This window comes from Tupaia chinensis, unplaced genomic scaffold, assembly GCF_000334495.1.
Source record: "Tupaia chinensis unplaced genomic scaffold, TupChi_1.0 Scaffold000117_2, whole genome shotgun sequence".
Classification (NCBI taxonomy): Eukaryota; Metazoa; Chordata; class Mammalia; order Scandentia; family Tupaiidae; genus Tupaia; species Tupaia belangeri.
In genome coordinates this window covers 5,398,874-5,420,708 of record NW_006159583.1, presented here as the reverse complement: position 1 = coordinate 5,420,708, position 21,835 = coordinate 5,398,874, and the positions used below count along the sequence as shown (strand labels likewise).

General features: G+C 38.1%; 1 protein-coding gene across 1 annotated transcript in view; it reads left to right on the top strand.

The window, feature by feature from the left end:
* MOXD1 (monooxygenase DBH like 1) overlaps positions 1-21,835 on the top strand; it is a 127,594-nt gene that overhangs the window by 11,138 nt on the left and 94,621 nt on the right. The window contains exons 4-6 of the mRNA XM_006144367.3: positions 15,093-15,239; positions 17,152-17,319; positions 17,471-17,554. Of these exons, the coding sequence (XP_006144429.1) occupies positions 15,093-15,239; positions 17,152-17,319; positions 17,471-17,554 (399 nt within the window). The remainder of the gene's footprint in view (positions 1-15,092; positions 15,240-17,151; positions 17,320-17,470; positions 17,555-21,835) is intronic.

Here is a 21,835-nt window from a genome sequence, read left to right as displayed (position 1 = left end):
TTTATTTCATTTCTTTAATAAATGGAAGCAAGCCCCAAGTACTCAGTCTGCATTTAAGGCAAGAAAACGTGTTTTAAAATCTTTAATTACATTTAACAGTAGCAAAATGGACTCCCTCTGTATTTGGAAAATTTCTTGAGCATTTTTCTAGTTACATAAATAGACATCCTTTCCCTCCCTTCCCCATTCTCCAAGGTTACTAATAAGCAGTGAAATGCCTTGGAGCTATGGTTGCACAAGGGAAAAGGAAGAAGAGGAGCAGGAGTGGTGGGTAATTAGTATCTTATTAGAGCACGGATGAACATTTGCAGGCTGATGACTGTGTCGGTGCTGCCAGATCCTCCCAGGTACTAGGAACAATTCCATGTACTTGGCAGATTCTCAAGAAATACCTGCCGAATACCTGCTGAGCAGTTAAGAGCAGGAAATCTTCTAGACCCAGTGTGAATCCCAGTACTGTTTGCTATTTATTCTTTGTGTGGCCCTTGGTAAATTCTTTTTTAAAAATCTTATTATTATTATTTAACTTATTATAGGGCACATGTGTGAGAGAGACAGAGAGAGAGAGAGAGAGAGAGAGAGAGAGTAAGAAAACAAATCGCCAGTCTAGAAGTTGAACTATGTTCAGCCATGTGGGAGTTCAGTGCCCCAACCACCATGCCACCCACTGCCCCCTTGGCAAACTCTCTTTTCTTATTTTTATTTTTTTTTGAGAGAGATTTTTACTATAAAGTGTGTGCTCTCACTGGTGAGACAGAGAGACAGAAAGCTAGAAATCACCCCCCAGGGGGGATAGCCATGCCACAGTCCCTTCTCCATTCTTCTCTTGGGATTTTGGGCATGCATGCACATACACCTGATGTGAGTTTCAAGCTGCCAGTCCAGGATACAAACCACAGTCGACCACGAGAGAATCCAGCAATGTAACCGTTACCATCTGCTGGTCCCGGCAAACTCTTTTTAAACCTCTCTTAAGTGATAGTTTCCTTTTTGAATAAGAGAGATAAAGATAACTAGCTCATAGGGTCTTGTGAGAATTAAATGAAATGGTCATGAAAAACTCTTACACAGTGTGTGCACATTGCTACGTTTGAGGCCAGGTGGTAGCATATAGTGGTTAAGGTGCTGGATCCCACATGGCTGACTCCACAGTTTGAGTCCTGGACTTGGCAGTTTGAAAAATATGCCAGGCACATGTGTGCAAAATCTGAACAGGAGAATGGAGGAGAAGAGATTGTAGCATGACCGACCATCTCTCCTGGGGGCGGGGGGGTGTGATTTCTTACTTTCCCTCTTTTTTCTATCTTTCTCCCATAAGCACATGAGTTGATGGCAAAAATAAAAAAAATAAAAAATAATTTAAAAAAAGGAATGAGGGAGAAAGTTGATTATAATGAATCTACTGCTTAGTGAATTGTGAGAATGGCCATAAGACTGCATGAAGAGAGATATCCCAGCTTTTCAACTTGGAGAAAAGGTGTGCACTACATGTGTAGATGGGAGAGACTGATAGCAGGTTTTGAGAAAAATAAGCAAACTTTAAGCAATTTGCTTGATATTTTCCAATCATTATTGACTAGAGCTCAGCATGGCTTCAAAAAATACAGGTTATACGAACAAGACTGCTTTTTAAAAATGTTTTGCATTTGTTTTGAGCATCAGATGGTGCATCTGGATGATAGTAAGGTGTTTTGTAGGGTTTCTCATGATATTCTTGTAGAAAATGGACTAATAAAGTTGAACGAGTTATGATTGTACTCCAAACATAAACAGACTGGCTATATTAGGTTACAGAATGAGACCTTAAAAGAAAGTATGATGTATTAAAATAATAAAAGGTAAACAAATGTTAAAAATCCATTAAGATTACAAACAGAGTTCAACAACTTGGTTAGAAAATGGGCTGTTCATGTTACAAGATGAGTAAAATTGTACCTCATTGGAATTCATAAGGTCTAGGTATTAGCTCATATGGTGTGGCTGCTAAGCACTCAAATGTATTTATTATTAGCCTAAAAACTATACTGTTCATATCAAGGAAAACAATAGTGACATAGCTTTCTGTCTTTGGCCAATCACACCAGAGGATCCCTTCTAAGAATAGCCATTTTAAAGGACATGTGGGTAACCGGGAACATTCCAAAGGTGGATTAGAAGGATGGTTGAAACCTTTAGAAATCTGAGTGTCCAAGGAATGGGAAGCAGAGCAGCTGGTAGTGTTTTGCCTGAAGAAAGAACAATTAGAAAGACATGGTCATTGTCTTTGAAGTAGTGGACAGTCTTCCTCAACAGACATAGATTAGACACCACCTACTAGACTCCAGAAGAAAGAAAAGGAGACCCAGTTAATGTACATTAAAGGGAAAAAAACAGGGACCAGCAGTTAGCGTAATGGCTATGTCGCTAGACTCCCACGTAGTCGACTGTGGTTCGTGTCCCGGACCTAGTGGCTTAAAACTCACTCTGGGCGCATGTGCGTGCATGCCCAAGATCCCGAGAGGAGAATGGAGGAGAAGAGATTGCGGCATGGCCATCCCCCCTGGGGGGTGATTTCTTGCTTTCTGTCTCTCTGTCTCTCTCTGTGTCTGGCGAGCGCACAGGCCCTATAGCAAAAACCTCTCAAAAAAAAAAAAAAAAAAGAAAAAGGGAAAAATTAGCATAGTATAAAAAATACATTTCTGGCAAGCAGATATTAAAATTGAATGAGTTGCATTATGAAATTGTGAGGTCATGAGCTTTGTTACTGAAAGTAGTGTTAAATTCTGGGTTATTATCTCTTAAAAATATTTTCATTGGGGACAGAAGTAGTGTAGTGGTTGAGGTGTTGGACTTCCACAGAACTGACCATAGCTCGAGTCCTAGACCTGGCAGCTTGAAAAATCATGCAGGGTGCATGTGTGTGTGTGTGTGTGTGTGTGTGTGTGTGCTCTTAAGTCCCAGGAAAATGGAGAAAAAGGGATTGTAGCAAGGCCATCCTCCCTGGAGGGTGATTTATCTCTTTCCTCTTCTGACTCTCTCCATGAGAGAGCACACATACCCTATGACAAAAACCTAAAACGATAAACTAAATATTTTTTAATGGCAGCATAAGTAGCATGGTTGATATTTGCTGCCACTTGGCATGCAAAGGCCACCTGAGATGCGTGGCCTACAATAAAAAGCCAGGTGTGGTGGCATGTATCTGTGGTTCTAACCACCCAGGAAGAGCATCACAACATAGCAAGACTCTGTCTAAAGAAAAAGAAAAAATAATTGATATTCTTCTTTGATGGGCACCTGGATTAGATATCCTTCAGGTTACCTTCCACCTATGCAGTGATGCTAAAAAAACAAAACAAAACAAAACACTTTATTCCATATTCCTGCTTTCAGATTATTCAAGAAATGAATAGAAAGGAAAATGCTAGCAACTATAAAATCGTCTATATTGTTTGTTATTCTGTTGCAAGAGGCCCACCTAGTCTCTCTGGATAGGTGTACACTGAACCACTAAAATAGCCACCAGAGTGTGTCATCTCTTCCCTGATGATACATTTCAGTATATTTGGATTATGTATAATGGATATGTATTAGTTTTAAAATATGAATAAAAGAGAAGAAAACGTTTTATCACCTTATGAACAGTTTTCAGAAAAGATTATGGAAAATGTATATTAGGAAAAAACTATGCATGGATTTCAAATAAATTTTGTTACCCGAGCAAACTTGTACTTTAGTTCCCTTTTCCATGAACTTTTTTCTTGCCCTTTTTTTTTTTTTTCTTTTGCTGTAGGTTGAGTGCACAGGTTGAGTCCCTGGAGAGAAAGAGAGAGAGAGACAGAGAGACAGAAAGTGAGGAGTCGCCCTTCCCTCCAGAGGATGTCCATGCTGCAATCCCTTCTCCTCCATTTTCCTCTTGGGATCTTGAGCACGCATGCACACATGCTCAGCATGAGTTTTAAGTTGCCAGGTTCAGGACTCGAACCGCAGCCAACTACGTGGGAGTCCAGTAAGATAACTGTTACACCTGTCCTCAATCCCTGAACTTTTTGAAGTCTCCTTGTGTATATTGGAAAGCAAAAATTTGGAGGGCTTCGAGAGCATAGCTAAATGTGTAGTGGGTGTTTCTGAACTCCCTCTCTCTCTGTTAGTGCATTACTTTGGCCTATCAAAAATCCACGGATTCTCATCCTCTTGACCTCTTCCCCCCAAGGCTGAGGTAGGCATCTCCATCTTCCCCTATTTACATCCAACTTGTTACCTTGCTAGCTTTTCCCATTTCACTAAATGATACCAAGTGTTGATGCCAAACATTGGAATCATCCTTTATCTTCTTCTGTTACCCCATATCTAAAACCCAAGTTCAGTTTTTATTAACTCTTCAGACTGAACCTAAAACCTGCCCACCTCTCTTACTACCAGTATTCGAACTGAACCAGTAGACCACTGTGACACACTTAAGTATCTCCTGGCCACCAATCTTATGTCTTTATCTCTTCATTTTGTACATGGTAGCCACTGTAGTGTGGTATGTCTATATTCATGCCAATCACAATAGGCCACTCTGCTTTTGGCTCCATACAATGACCTGTAAGATGTTACAATGTCTGGGGCCTCATCTGATCCCTCCTGCCCTTGTCCCCACCTCTGGGGTGGTATAAGCTTGCTTCGCTAGCTTTTATTTACTTCATCGCACTGGATAACCCAACCATCTTTCCAAGTTTTTCTCAATAGACTCACTTTTTCTTCCTAGAAGCTGCTTCCTCCCCACCTGGCTCCTAATTGTTTACTTCTCAGACTAAAACTCATTGCCTTAGTGGTGACTTTTTCTGATCATCCAACCTGGAGTAGGCTTCCATAATCTCTGTAACTTTATCTTTCTCTGAGCACTTATTATCTAAACATTTTTGTTTATATTATTTAAATTCCTTGAACTATTATCTGTCCCTTCTCCCACCTCTACTAAACTATAAATTCCATTATATTAGGGACCTCGTCTAATGTTCTGTATATCACATAATATCAGTCCTATAGAAGGGTCTGAAGAATAGTAGTCATTAAATAAAATATGTATCAAAGGAAGAAAGGAGAAAGGGAAAGGAAGAAGCAAGAGAGGAAGGAAAGAAGGAAAGGAAGGAGAAAGAGAAAGAAAGAACCACTTTCTTCTCAAAATTTATTCCTTGCATAAAATGGTCATGAAGAGGTAAGAGAAGTCATCTCAATTAAAAATTAAAAAAAAAAGAAAATTAATGTGATGAGTTTGGGTCTGGATAGTAGCAAGGCAGTAAAATTCCACACTCTGGGAGGTGATCCCACATGGGCAAGTTTTTGGTTCAAGTCTGGAGACCTCCCTGATTATGCCAGACACACTTTCCCATGGTCTGGGCTCACGGTGTCTTTCTCTCTCTTTCTCACTCATTGAAAGAGTAAATAAATTTTAAAACTTCAGAAAATGGGATTGGATAAAGGTAAAATATTACTTGAAAATGGTGAAATTTGAGATTGTTTTCTTTCCATCGAAACATGTTGTGAAAGATAGAGTTGAAATTTAATTTTATGCTATATCTTTGATAACTCTATAATTATTGTAAAGTATTAAATTCTTCAACGTGAAAACTAGAATGAGATGATTGGTTGTTGAGAAAAATTTGGGTGACATGTAAAGAAAAACAGATTGCTCTGGTGGGCTTCTTTTTTTTACTGGGACATGAGCTACAGAGGTCATATCTTGGCATTCCAGTACATATTTAACAGGTCTCTTATTACGCCTGAAGAGTTTCAGATTTATCTGAAATGGTTTGGAAAAGGCAAGTCTCTTCTATTTTGACATTCTGCTCAAATTTCTAGGATTAGCCAAGAAACAACTTATTAACATCAACTTATATTGAAATCTGAAGCCTGTGTTTATGTGATTTATACAGATTTGTGATTTTTTTAGGATCAAAGATTCTTTTAAACACAAAAATATTTATTATTATACCATCAATATTTCTATGCTACTGTAATACTTATTATAGAAATTGGTACTGCAAACAGAAATGTTTGAAATAACAGGCCTTTGAGATTTAAAAAAAATAAGAAAAACTACAAGCACCTGTTGGTAGAAAATGATGACAGATGGTAACATTTTTCTCAAGGATCTCCCTGCAGCTGTGCTTACATTCAGTTCCCCAAGCTGAACCAAAGTCTATTCATATCTTTAACTGCACCCCTAAGAGTTTTCCTTCCATCCTGTTTATCATAGCACCAGTCAAAGCTCTGTTCTGTAGCAGAGATTTTATTTAAGAGAGGAAAAAACATACTGACAATGAGGGATAACCAGCTGAACATCTGTGCAATCATTTTTCTTTTTCTAAGAAACAAGATGTAGCAATCTGTTGACTATCAAAGGTAGCATTTTTTTTCCAGTGTATAATCTTCGTTTAAAAGTGATAGGACTCATGCTATCATGCTAAATGCTAAATGTCAGCTTCCTGCCAACTTCTGCTGATGGTAACTTACTTTGCTGTTGCCACACATTTTGAAACCTCAGTGATATATTTCATAATTTTTTTCAAAGCATAAAGTGTTTAAAAAATACCTTGCGAGAATATGTTTCAAGAGTAATGTTTTTATAGGGAACCAGCAGTTAGCGTAATGGCTATGTCGCTGGACTCCCACGTAGTCTACTGCGGTTCACGTCCCGGACCCGGTGGCTTAAATCTCACGCCGGGCACGTGTGCGTGCGTGCCCAAGATCCCGAGAGGAGAATGGAGGAGAAGAGATTGCGGCGTGGCCATCCCCCCTTGGGGGTGATTTCTCGCTTTCTGTCTCTATGTTTCTCTCTGTCTGCCTGGCAAGCGCACGCGCCCTATAGTGAAAACCTCTCAAAAAAAAAAAAAAAAGAGTAATATTTTTATGACACTACTGAAGATCAGGTTTATTACTAGAGTCTAATTATTGACTCGGATCTTCAGGGGTAATAGGAAATATTTTATCTAAAGAAAGCATAAACAAGGTAAGCACATGATCAGTATAGTAATTCACAACAGAAACAAAAAATACTTCAATGGCAATTCTTAGTGAAATTGATCTTATGGTGGGTATTTGGGTTTGAATATATCATAAAAAGCCATTCATATTGGGTAACATGACTTCACATTTCACTTTGCAGAATAGGAAAACTGAAAAATGTAAATAAGAATGAGTTCTGTATCAGCTTTTTATATATATACATTATCAAAATAACTACTTGTTTTTATTCTTAAATTCTCCAAAGTTTGTACAGAATCATGATTCTTTGAATTTTCCCAGCTATCTTACCCTGCTAAGGCAGCTTTTAATTATTCTTTTTTTTCTTAAATTTATTTTTTTCATGAGAGAAAGTGCATTTATACATATGATAGAGATGTCCCCAACAGGGTCTCATCAATCTGTAGTCCTTTTTTTTAGCTCTATAGCTTGTTAGGATCTTGAATGTGAGTGCACCCAACATGTTCCCGGGCTGACTCCAGATCTGAACTGAAGTCGGCCACATGGCTTCCGCACTGCAGTTCAGTATACTACTGACTACGCTGCCAGACTGGGCCCGTTTTTAATGATTCTCAAGTATAACTTACATTCCTTTATCAGTATTTTATGTTACACTTATTTATGCAATGTATTTAATACATATATTACCTAATTTTTTAAAAGAGAAATTCTTGCTATAGGACATGTGCACTCGCTGGAGACAGAGACAGAAAGCAAGACATCACTCTCCTCCCAGGGGGACAGCTATGCTGCAATCCCTTCTTTTCCATTCTCCCCTCAAGATTTTGGGCACACATGCACGGCTGCCCTGCGTGAGTTTCAAGCCAGCAGTCCAGGACTTGGACCACAGTCAGTCATGTGGGAGTAGAGAGATAGTAAGCATTACTCCTTCTGCTGGTCCCTCCAATTACATTTTCATATTGGCTCTGACAGCTGACCATAAGGAGAGTTCACTGTGATCAATGTTCCTATTTTTTTTATTATACAATTACATTTTTATAATGGCTCTGACATCGAATCATGATGAAAGTTCACTGTGATCAATATTCCTATTATTTATAATTGCCAGAGTGTGTGTGTGCAACAGAGATAGAGAAGAAGGGGGAGAATGTGCTTACATCCAGTAGGGTGTGGTCATGCTGCAATCTCTTCTTATCCACTTCTCCACGCCGTCGGGATTTGGGGCATATGCAGCCAGCATGTTTTTCAAATTACCAGGTCTTGGCCATAGTAGGCCAGGTGGGATCCAGCTCCCTTAACCCCTCTGCTATGGGGCTAGCCCATCCTATTTTTATTTTAAAAGTCCTCAGAAGATGACAGAGAAATGGCCTTTCTTATAGGTGTATGAGAGAGCTACAGCTGATTCCATTTGCAAAATGGGATGGGGGTGATGAGGGTGTCATTTGGTTCTAATTCTAAACATGAAAGTTGGATAAAGATGATTTGGGAAATTTCCTTAAATGTCTGATCAATACTATGTAGTGTTTATTTATGAATATCGGCTTCTAAGTGACTACTAATATTCTAACCCTTAATTGGTCAATGTTTTACCCATGTCAATTTTATTCTCTATTTTTTCCCTCAGAGGATGGTCGAAATAGCAATGATCCATCTAACTAACCACTTGAATAATATCTATTATTTTGTCAAACTGTTAAGGAACTCTTAGTCACTGGATTTTAGGGCCAGCAGGTGGCGTAGAGGTTAAGGCACTGAATTTCACATGGCAGACTGCACAGTTTGAATTCTGGACTCAAGGACTTGAAAATCATGACAGACACATGTGTGTGTATGCCCAAAATCTGAAGAGGAGAATGAAGAAGGGATTGCAGTATACCCATCTCCCCTGGAGGGCTGATTTCTTAATTTCCCTCTGACTGTCTCTGGCAACCACATGTAACCTATAGGGGGGAAAATCATCAGATTTTTTAAAACTCCTTTTAGGTTTAGCCCATTTGAGTCTCAAGAATGATGGTTTCAAAACTGGCTGGCTTTATGAATGACTTCCTTTCTTTTTCTTCTCCTATTTTCCTCCCTTTCCCCACTTTCTTTCTTTCTTTCTTTTCCAGCAAGAATAGTCGAACGATATGAGATCTGGAATCTTATGATTCTTTTTTTCCTTTTCTCTCCTTTTACCTCAATTATGCTTTTAGGATTTGTCAATATGTCACTTTTATTCTGTAATATTGACACCACAGAGGCTATGCTTGATTATAGTCTATGTAGTCTGTGTTTGATTACAGTCTATATATTTATGTATTTTCTTTCTTTTTTTTTTTTTTTTTTTGTATTTATGTATTTTCTTTCTTTCTTTTTTTTTTTTTTGAGAGGTTTTTGCTCAGGGTGCGTGTGCTTGCCAGAGAGACAGAGAGAGACAGAGAGACAGAAAGCGAGAAATCACCCCCTGGGGGGATGGCCATGCCGCAATCCCTTCTCCTCCATTCTCCTCCATTCTCTTCTCAGGATCTTGGACATGCATGCACATGCACCTGGCATGAGTTTAAGACACCAGGTCCAGGACTCGAACTGCAGTCAACTACGTGGGATTCAGCGACATAGCCATTATGCTAACTGCTGGTCCCAGTCTATGTATTTTCTTAATACAAATAAAAGAAAAAAATACTACTGGGAAATACTGTGGTCTGACCAAGTTAAACTATTTTTACACTGTCAAGCTGTGAATATCAGATGATGCTTCTTGAGTTCTTATCTTTCATTTTAAAAATTATCTCCTTATATAGATTTAGCAGAAGTCTGGCTCCTTTTTTAAGGACACACGTTTAATGAGCATCTTCAACATGAAGAGACTCTGTTAGACACAGTGGGAACACTCTAAAACATGGCTACTCTTTCTCAAGTATTTTGTTTGTTTGTTTTCTCTTCTTATTTATTTAAAACAGGTAGAGAACATCTTCCTTGTGTCAAAGGATTTCAAAGAATTGTTGCATGCATAACTATTTCATAAAAATGCTCATGCTAATTTTCTAAGATTCATGTCCATGCAGAGTTAAAAGGTCACAACAGGATTCCCAAATTGCAGTGCCAGATGTGTCAGCATCACAGGTCATGCAGACTCCAGATCATTCTAACATCTGGTTTAACACATTCCGCACCAGGTCTTGACCATATGTAAATGTAATTGGGTGCAGGGAGGTGGAAATAATCTACTGTATCCCTCTTTTTGTTACATTTACAATGTTCACAACTTTTCTAAAGGCACAAATTTGCAACTGGATTAAAAAGATTAGTTAGTTGTGACCCACAGGATTAAAAAGATTAGCTAGTGGGACCAGCAGATGGTGCGATGATTACATTGCTGGATTCCCACATAGTCAACTGCGATTTGAGTCCCAGACCAGTGGCGTGGGACTCACACCAGGCTGATGTGTGTGCGTGTCCAGAATCCCAAGTAGTGCATGGAGAAGAAGGGATCGCAGCATGGCTATCCCTCTTCCCCTCGGAGTGCTTGATTTCTCACTTTCTGTCTCTGTCTTTCCAGTGAGCACATGTACCTGATAACAAAACTCTCTTAAAAATAATTATCTAGCTGTCTATTTCTAGACAATTATCTTCTCACATGGTTAAGATAATGCAATATCAAGAATACAAGGAATCTTCAAAAAAGATCATGGTATGCATATTCTGAAAAAGTATGCATGCACTTTAATTTTTTTTTTTGCACCAAAATAAAGATGTTGAAGTCCTCTTGTATATTACATGATACATGGAACTGTAAATAGAGGAACGAGGATTTAGAGATGTATCATCATTTCCAATTGGAATGATCCAAGAAAACTTTATAGAGTAAATGGAATCATGAGCCTGGAAGGGAAGGAAGAGGTTCAACATGGGAAGTTAGTGGACAGGACCTCTCAGTTGAATGAAGAAAGTATGGGGACAGAGAGGAAGTATGTGAACAAAGCAAAGTGCTAGAAAAGATTGAGTTTTTGAAAGGAGCATGAGTAATAGAAGTCATGTGGTAAAATTAATAATAGAGAATCTAGGGGCCAGCAACTGTCGCTGGACTCCCACATGTCTGACTGTGGTTCGAGTCCTGGATCCAGTAGCTTGAAACTCATACCAGCTATGTGTTCATGCTTGTCCAAGATCCTGGGAAGAGAATGGAAGAGAAGGGATTATGCCATGGCCATCTGCCCTCCTGGGGGGGGGGTTATTTCTCATTTTGCCTCTCATTGTCTCTATTTCTCTCTCTCTCCAAGGAGTGCACATGCTCTACGGCAAAAACCTCTTTAAAAAAATAACAACATAGACTGGGGCCAGCAAGTGGCATGGCGGTTAAGGGCGCTGGACTCCCACATGGCCAACTGTGGTTCAAATCCTGGACCTGGCAGCTTGCTGCCTTCTCACTTTCTCTCTCTCTCTCACTCTGTCCCTCTGGTCAAATTAAAATAAATAAATTTAAATAAAGTAATTCTTTAAAAAGAAAAATAACAACATAGGGACCAGCAGATGGCGTTATGGCTATGTCTGTGAACTCTAATCGACTGCTGTTCGAGTGTAAGACCGGGTTGCTTAAACTCACACTGGGTGTGTGTGCGTGCATGCCCAAGATCCTGAGAGGAGAATGGAGAAGGGATTGCGGCGTGGCCATCCCCCTTGGGAGGTGGTTTCTCACTTTCTATCTCTCTGTCTTTCTGGCGAGCACAAGCTCCCTTTAGCAAAAAGCTCTCCAAATAATAATAATTATAATAATAATATTAGGGAATCTTGAAAACCATGTTGGGCTAAATTTTAGGGAAACTGAAATCTAAATGGTTGGACTTTGTGCTATATAGTCTTTTGTTTGTTTGCTTGTTTTTGCTATATATTGTTGAATAAAATGCATTGACTTTTTTTTTTTTTTGAGAGGTTTTCGCTACAGGGCATGTGCACTCGCCAGCCAGACTGAGAGAGTCATAGAGACAGAAAGTGAGAGAAATCACTCCCTGGGGGGATGGTCACACCGCAATCCCTTCTCCTCCATTCTTCTCTCGGGATCTTGGGCACGCACGCACACGCGCCCGGCATGAGTTTTAAGCCACCGGGTCCAGGACACGAACTGCGGTTGACTACTTGGGATTCCAGCGACATAGCCATTACGCTAACTGCTGGTTCCCATCATTGACATTTTTTTTAAAAGAATTATTTATTTATTTATTTCCACTTGTTATTGTTTTTCTTTGTATGATGAGAGAGAGAGAGGAGAGAGAGAGAGAGGGAAAGTGAGAAAGCAAGCCACCAGGTCCAGGACTTGATCCATGGTTGGCCATGTGGGAATCCAGCTCCCTTATCCACCATACCACCTGCTGACCCCATGCATTGACATTTTGAGAAAAATTTTTTATCCAGATTTGAACAAAATAACTTTAATTTTTCCTTTTAAAAAGTTATTTTATACATTTAATCAATGTACATCAACACAGATTGTAAAATGAATTTTTCTAGCATGAACACACTGTACACCAATTCAGTTAAAGATATTCACAGTATCATCAACATGCAGTCCTCCACGTCTGTGTCAAGAAGGATTTTTTTTTAAAGAATTATTTATTTATTATCATTATTTTTCAATTTTGACCAGAGAGAAACAGAGAGAGAGAGAGAGACAGAGAGCAAACTGCCAGAGAGCTAGCTGCCAGGTCCAGGACTTGAACTATGCTGGCCATGTGGGAGTCCAGCACCTTTAACCACTACACTGCTTGTTGGCACCGAGAATGATTTTTAAGGAAGACTGTGACAGACGTATGGGATTCTTGGAAAAGTCATGATGCATTTTTACATTAAAAAAAAAAAAAACCAGAAAAATACGTCATGACTTTTCCAGCAACCCAATAAATAATAGAATCTGATCCAAGATAAGAAGTTGAAATGAAATAGAAATAAAAAGGTGGGTTATTTTTTCAAAGGGAGATTTGATAGGAGCAGAGCTATCTATACAGGTGTGAGTCATAGGAAAGCAGTTAAAGAAGATCAGAGTTTTGATTGGATGGCTGGAAGAGTGGCATTATTATTTTTAACAATCAGGAAAACTAGTCATGATAGAATCTGATCCAAGATAAGAAGTTGAAATGAAATAGAAATAAAAAGGTGGGTTATTTTTTCAAAGGGAGATTTGATAGGAGCAGAGCTATCTATACAGGTGTGAGTCATAGGAAAGCAGTTAAAGAAGATCAGAGTTTTGATTGGATGGCTGGAAGAGTGGCATTATTATTTTTAACAATCAGGAAAACTAGTCCTACAGGTGAAAAGTGAATATATATTTATTGAATTTGAAATAATATGACTTACATGTGAAAAAGAATTTTGAATATGTGATGCTTTAATAAGGTGATGGCTCTGAACAGTTGGAGAAGATGAGATTCCCAGAGGTTGACGTACGATGACAGAAGAGAGTACTGTTAAGGACAGAACTTTGCAGTCCTTAGAGAATCAGAGGAGGAAACGGGCAGGGAATAACAGAGGTAAACTGTCAGAAGTGGGCAATCAACGGTACGACTTTCCACCAATAAAGAGTGCAGATATCCTTTCCTGGTTCCTAAATTTCCCTCACTAAGACTGTCGCTATCAGCTTCTTTCAGACAATCACATTTAACTTTTCCAGGAATGCAGAACTTTGAAATAATTGGCAGCCATATTTTGTAAATATTATGCATTCAGTGGTCTTAACAGGGCAGATTAGCTCAAGGAATTTTCCATATGATCTGAGTGAAAGTGTCTCCCAAGTTTTCATAGTTAAATTATCTGAAAAGATAGAAAAAAGAGGGAATGGCTAGAAGGAATTTGTTTTGTTGCATGGAAATAGGATGAGTGAAACTTTGGCAGGCCGGCTGGCTATTTTGTGGAACTAATGGTTTTAGAAACATATTTGCAAGACTTAGGATAATTATTCTACTTCTTGAACTGATTACAGTTTATACTGTATTCTTACAGTTTACAAAAACTGACTACTTGAATCATGTAATGACATACCAGTTCAGCGCAAAGGCAGTTTGTTTATCTAAAGCCCTTTTTGTCCTTAGGCATTGTTATTTTATTTACATGTTGAAAATCTTGTGTTATTAAAAATGGCAGTACCTCCTTACTTCTATCTCCTAGACTATTTCACTTATTTTTCTTTCCAACTCTGTGAAATAGGTAAATATTATGACCATTTTACGAACACCAAAACTGAAGCTTACAGAGTTTGACATCAACAATTCTTCAAGACTGTTTAGGGGTAAAACTGGGGATCAGATCCTAGTCACTTGATTTCAAAGTCCATGCTTTCTCCATTGTATTTGTCTGCCCCCTCACCTTAAAAAAAAAGTCACCACTGAAGTTTAGTGCAACAATTATAGCTTCTATTAAAAAAATAATTTTTCTGTTTTTTTTTCAGTATCTTCCACTTCAAGTAGTTTAATTCTTTCTGTATTTTCCATTGCACGTTATTTTAACCAAATTATTTATTTACTTTTATTTATTTATTGTTATTATTTTAATTTGACCGGATACATAAAGAGAGAAAGAGTAAGCAAACCACCAGGTCTGGGACTCAAACCATACTCAGTCATATGGGAGTCCAGCGTATTAATCACTATGCCATCTGCTGGTCCCTGCACTTCATTTTAATAATCATATGCCAGTAAAGCTCATGCGGCAACAACCTTTGCTTTTATGAATGGTGAAGTGATGCTGTATGAGGAGTAATAGAGGGAAGGGTGCTGGCCTAGGGGCTAGTTCTGCCTTTCCTTCTAAGTAGTCATCACTTTGGGGCTAGACAGTTCACTAGCTAATGTCTCTCTTTTTATTTGTACACTGAAGGAAAAGTACTCAGTGGTCTCAAATGTTCATTCCTTCCATCTTTGCTGATACTCTCTGATGTTATCAATCTACACTGCCTTTTCCTAAAGGACTAGAAATTCAAATATGGACCAGTTTCCAGGGGTCTCTAGTTGGAATAAGTCAACCCCTTGGAAAATCCCAGGTTCATAAAGAGACTCTAGATATAGAATTTTGTTGAAAGAAAATCCATAATTAGCTTTTTAAGGTCATATAAAATCTCTTAACTTCTTTTCACTCTGTGCTTAGGATATCTTGATTTTTCTCTTCCTTATTTTCTACAGGATTATTTTACAAATGCAAATAAAGAGTTGAAAAAGGATGCTCAGCAAGATTACCACCTGGAATATGCCATGGAAAATAGTACACACACAATCATTGAATTTACCAGGGAACTGCATACATGTGACATAAATGACAAGAGTATAACGGTAAGGAGTCTATGGGTGAACACGCTGTGAACTAGCTGCATACCTACACTTGGGAATCTCCTTATAAAACGAACGAATCATAATCTTAAAATAATCTTGGTCAATAAAGTCACATTATCTTTTTTGGAATATTTCTGACATCTCTTTAGAAATAAAAAGAGATCTATTTATGTGAATTTAAGAATGTGAAGAGCTTTTTAAAGTTTGTATAATTTTTACCTTAAATGCATTTTTTTAAAGAATTATTTTCTTTATAATTATTTGAAGTTTTTATAATTTTTACCTTAAATGCATTTTTAAAGAATTATTTTCTTTATAATTATTTTTACTTTTTAAATTTGACCAGAGCAAGATTCGGAGAGAGAGGAAGAGAGAGAGAGAGAGAAAGAGAGAGAGAAAGTGAGAAAGTAAGCTGCCAGGTCCAGGACTTCAACCATAGTCAGCCATGTGGGAGTCTAGCGCCCCTAACCACCATACCACCTGCTGACCTCGTATAAATGCATTTTAACTACACCTCTAAAAGTTTGAAAATAGATGAGAGATAAAGGTTCAAAAATTAGATAAGCAAGAGAGAACTATGATACTGAATATTAGTATATAATTAATGTGACTTGTAACTGAAATCTTTTTAAATTTCTAAAATCAAGATGAATAGCTGGCTGCTTAAAACTGCCTATTTGCCTGTTATATGAGCTTTCTTATTCTCCTACTTCATGCAACAATTAATATCTTTATGCATATATGTAAATTATGTATTTAGAAGATATAGAATTTTTGTGGTACTTTGGAAATGTCCATGAATTGCTTAGATGAATTTCATTTTGAATGGGCCAATAAAATGATTCTTTATATTTAATAAATAAAAGCGTTGCAAATGAGAATGTGCAAAATTTAAAGCAGTTCTGGTGAACATTCAGCACAAAGAGTGGAAAAGGAAGAGAAAACATGCAACGACGTGGGTCACTTTTTATGTAATATATAGGTGCAATTATACTTTAACTAGAATAATAATTATGGTCACTTAACTTACTAAGAGGGAATATAGCAAAGAGAACATTTAAAGTAGTCTTTGCTTCCTTGTTTATTTTCAAAGTTTTTATTACAAAACTCTGGCCAGAAAACCCCCTTAATCCATGGGAGGACTGAGCAGTGTCTTTACACCCCAGCACACCTTCCTTGGCCAGAACGCTGTGGGCTAGCTCTCTTGGTTGCTCAGTGGAAACCGATCTCAGCTGACAGCACTTCCCTTAGGAAATTCCCAGGACTCATAAAGCAACCATAGATTGGCTCTATTACCATAAACAAACTCAAGATTCCTTCTGCATTTTCACTTTCTGTAAATTCATACGTGTGATTGGGTTAGTGACTAGAAAAAAAAAAACCTATTGTGAAAGAAAAAAATCCTAAGGTAGTTTTAATTTTTCATTGTGTGATTGGGTTAGTGACTAGAAAAAAGTAACTATTGTGAAAGAAAAAAAAATCCTAAGGTAGTTTTAATTTTTCATTCCATTTAAATAAATATTTTCTCTAAAACATTCCATTATACTCAAGCAGTTTTAATTTTCCAAAGTCTCTGCTGCTTAACAAAAATATTTGCTTGGTAACTAGTAGTTACTAGTCCAGATTTTGACAGGACAATGATTCCTGCATAATGACTAAGTCACCTGTTCTTCATTCTTTTTTGAGCACAGAATCTTGCATGAGAGAGACTATTCCCTCCAAAAAGTAACTTGGTCTAATTTGGATCCTTAATGGCCTAATCAAATTTACATAATGTTAGAGTGGATTTTCCAATGTCATTATTCTCTTTCCTTCTGTATCTATTTTGCCTTAAGTAGATTTTTTTAAACTTAACTCAGTGGTAAGGAAAGGGCTATCCTGAGACATAACTGAGCCCATGTCCAATTACCAGGAAAGCACTGTGCGAGTGATCTGGGCCTATCACCATGAGGATGCTGGAGAAGACGGTCCCAAGTACCATGGCTCTAATCGGGGCACCAAGAGTCTGCGGTTACTGAACCCTGAGAAAACCAACGTGCTGTCTACAGCCTTACCATACTTTGACCTGGTAAATCAAAACGTAAGTTGTTGGATTTTTTTTTTCTTAGGTTTTATAAATTTAGGGATGCATCTATTTCAAATCTATGAGAGAGCTTTTGCTTCCTTTATTGTATTTGACAGCATGTCAAGAAAATGTGACTTCATATCCATCTCCCCTTTTATTAAGACAGGTACCCATCCCAAACAAGGGTACAACATATTGGTGCCAAATGTTTAAGATTCCTGTGTTCCCGGAAAAGCATCATGTAATAAAGGTATGTGATTCAGTCTTAGACTGAATTTGATTTGTAGGAATGGAGAAAAAAATTGATGTCCTTGAAACAAACACAGTAAAAACTATAGAAATGATTTTTAAGTATAAGAAGGTTACTTAGAGAAGAAGTTATTTCTCTAAAGAGAAGAAAGTGTGTGGCCTGGCTGACCACACACTGCTGAATTTAAGAGCTTTGATTATGGCTAGTATTTTGGTTATCTTCTCATTCATGGGTCTGAGGTTAAATTTTTGGAATGTGTTTAAATACCTCTAGTTATTTCTTTAGGCAACACTTCTACAGTTTGAATTGCTAAAAATTGTGATTTAAAACTGTATCTTTACATATTGATAAATTATATCTTAAGGTCGCATTTTTCACCGATATTGTTTGAGAATATCTGTTCTATTGAAGATACTGAAGTTTTTCTTTAAAATCACTGTTACAGTGTCTTTTTTTTTTTTTTTAAGGTTTTTGCCATAGGGTGCATGTGCTCACCAGAGACAGACAGAGAGAAGGAAACTAAAACTCACCCCTCGAGAGGATGGCCATGCTGTAAACCCTTCTCTTTCAGTCTCCTCTCAGTATTATGGGCTCACACTCACATGCACTCAGCGTGATTAACCCTTCTTTCAGCCTCCTCTCAGTATTCTGGGCTCACACTCACATGCACTCAGCGTGATTTTCAAGCCGCTGTGTCAGGAACTCAAACTGTAGTTGGCCGCCTGGTAGTCCGGCACCTTAACCACCACACCCCCTGCTGGCCCCATTAGAGTATCTTTTTGAAAACAGAAAAAAAAAGAAAAGAAAAAAAAAATAGTGAATTTCTACTTCAGCCTCCTCTCAGTATTCTGGGCTCACACTCACATGCACTCAGCGTGATTTTCAAGCCGCTGTGTCAGGAACTCAAACTGTAGTTGGCCGCCTGGTAGTCCGGCACCTTAACCACCACACCCCCTGCTGGCCCCATTAGAGTATCTTTTTGAAAACAGAAAAAAAAAGAAAAGAAAAAAAAAATAGTGAATTTCTACAGAATTAAAAAATACAAAATTGAGTGATAAGTCCAATTTATCTGTGGCATCTAAGTCTCTTCCACTTCTTGGGGTAGGCTTCCCAAAACATTCTAATCCACTTGCTGAATGAACAAGTATACAATAGTGGTAAAGTCCCGTCTGTTGGTTTCTTCATCTGTAAAAGGTGGCGAGTCCTAATACCTTCCTACCAACCTCAAAGAATTTTAGCAGAGATAGAAACACTGAGCACAATTTACAAGTGACTTTTATTTGTTAATTTTTTAAAGAGATTTTTCTATAGGGTGCCTGTGCTTGGCAGAGCGATAGTGAGAGACAGAGAGACAGAAAGTGAGAAATCTCCCCCTCAGTGGGGTTGGCCATGTGGCAATCCCTTCTTCTCCATATTCCTCTTGGGATTTTGGGTGCACACACACACGTCTGGTGTGTTTTAAGCCACCGGGTCTGGGACTCGAACCGTGGTCAACTATGTGGGAGTCCAGCCACGTAAGCATGACACCATCCACTGGTCTCTTATTTGTTCATTTCTCTGCATTTGTCTAGTTACAGAGATCTACCTTTACAGAAAAATTGAAAACTACATGGAGAAGAAAAGGGATGGGTTAAGGGAGTGTTCATTAAATTACTATGTAGTCTTAAATATTTGTAGAATATTTTTAAAACAGGAGCTTTATCAACAAGGTGATCACAGATGTTCAATTCACCTCTGTGGAATTATTTTGTACTTCATGCATGTGAAAGGGGAACACCTTCAAAAGCAAATTTCATTTGTAGCTCACATGATGTTATAATACATTTTAATACATTTTTGAAGTAGAATTCGTAGGCCTAGGACTCGCCTTAAAAATGTGTGTACTTTTCATCCTCTTTTCTGTAGCAGAGATGATTTCTAATAATTTAAGTATATTCTTTTCATAGAATCAAAGGCTTCTATGTTGTGAAAAGCCATAGAGTTAAATGCTTCTTCTTATTCCATATCCTATGTTTCACAAATCACTCTATCAAAAATCCTCAGTCTTTCTCTGATTCAAACAAAAAGTACTTTCATAAACACAAATCCTCTTAAATACTGTATTATGTAGTGTGCTATTTGCAGTGAGTTTTAAGAATCCTAATTGTATTAATATTATTAAAAATCAGTTTCACTGTCTGGACTCAAATTCAAATAAATAGTTGGCAGTTTAAATGTTGGTAGTGTACATCAAGTAGTTGTAATAACTATAAAAGTGAATAGATAAAACATCAATATATCAGTGATTTGAACACTAATGTATTCACTGGAAATAACTAAATTTAAAAATATTAATTACTTTTAACTTAAATTTTAACATGTAAAAATTACTACTAAAATAATAAAGTAATACTGTAATTCTCTAAAATTATGTAAATAATAAAGTAACAAATATGAATGATTTTACCTGTATAAAAGATGTCATTACAATAACAACTGCTGGTAGTTCCAGTTTACCTGTGATTCCAATGTACTGATTTGTATTTTTTTTTTCTTATTTTTTCTTATAAGTTTTTCTAGAGAGTAAGCATGCTTGCTGGAGAGATGGGGTGGGGGAGGAGTGAGAAAACACCCCCTAGGGAACCAGCAGTTAGCGTAATGGCTATGTCGGTGGACTCCCACGTAGTCAACCGCGGTTCGTGTCCTGGACCCGGTGGCTTAAAACTCACGCCGGGCGCGTGTGCGTGTGTGCCCAAGATCCCGAGAGGAGAATGGAGGAGAAGGGATTGCGGCATGACCATCCCCCCTGGGGGGTGATTTCTCGCTTTCTGTCTCTATGTCTCTCTCTGGTGAGCGCACGCACCCTACAGTGAAAATCTCTCCAAAAAAAAAAAAAAACACCCGATGGGGTGGGGGAGGAGTGAGAAAGCACCCCCTATGGGAATAGCCATGCTGCAATCCCTTCTGCATTTTTCCCTCCCTTCAGGACTTTGGGTACACATGCACCTGCATCTGGTGTATTTTTCAAGCTGATGGGTCCGGGACTCAAACTGCACAGTCATGCATGTAGGATCCAGCAGCCTTAACCACTGCGTCACCAGCTAGCCCCTTGATTTGTGCGTTGATTTTTACACACAATGTTTAAAATCGTGACTTGAAAATGTGTGTATTATCAGATGATATCATGCCACACTTGCAGGTGGATATGGAAATAGAACATTCTTGGTCATTTATATTAAAACCATTCTTCTCATCTAAGATCATCTCTGTGTCAGACCTTTAAGATCCACCCTTAAGCCCTTCTCTTCATATTTCAGAGTAACCCTGTTTGAGCTTTCCCATAAGTGACTTCACCCTGGACTTGAAATTGTGTAGAAAAAATGATTCTTTTTCTGCTCTCTTTATAATAGTAATATCATTACCACCACCAATAGTAATGCTTTAATATACTCTGTCATATTCTGCTAGAAACCAGTTATTAATTAGTATCATACACTGCTTCTTTTGAGGGACATTTATTAAGGAATTCTCTTAAAAACAAAAAACTACCCTCCCATTAAATTATTGAAATAGGATGTGTCTTGTTAAGTTTAATGAATGCTTGTTAATGGCCTGTTTTATTAAAGAGCAGAAAAAAGGAAAACGGCCAGACAAAATTCATCATTCTTTAGTCCTCTCATTTTGAAGGACCAGCTTCCTAATAAGGAGGCAGAATACCTAATGGTATATGCAGTTGGTGAGCTCATACAAGTAGTTATACAAATAGTCAGAAATAACCTTTCTTAAAACTCAGGACTCGGGGCCAGCCCATAGTGTGTGATCCAGCTGCCTTCACCGCTATACCATGAGCCGACCCCAAGTACTGAGTTTTAAGAGACATTATTCTTACTGTTTGTATGACCTTGGGCAAATTATTTACCTTTCTCTGTATTGATTTTCTCATCTAGAGACCAGATAATAGTAGTTCTTACCTAGTAAAGTTGTTACAACTATTAAGTGATCAAATGACTTGAATGTGTGTAAGGTATGTAGAGCAGTAGCTGGCACATGGTGTCTGTTAAATAACATAAACAGGCCCAGCTACAGTGGTGTGTGTTGCTAAGATGCTGTGCTCTGTAGGCTTGGACCACATGGAAGGCCCACGTTTCATTTTTGGTTCAACCTAAAGGCTGGGTGCTGTGGTATGCACTTGTAATCCCAGCAACCTGGGGAGGCTGAGGCTCAGGAGCTCGAGTCGTGCCTGGGAAACATAGCAAGACCTCATATGAGAAAGAGCTAGGAGTGGCGGTGCAGCCCTGTAGC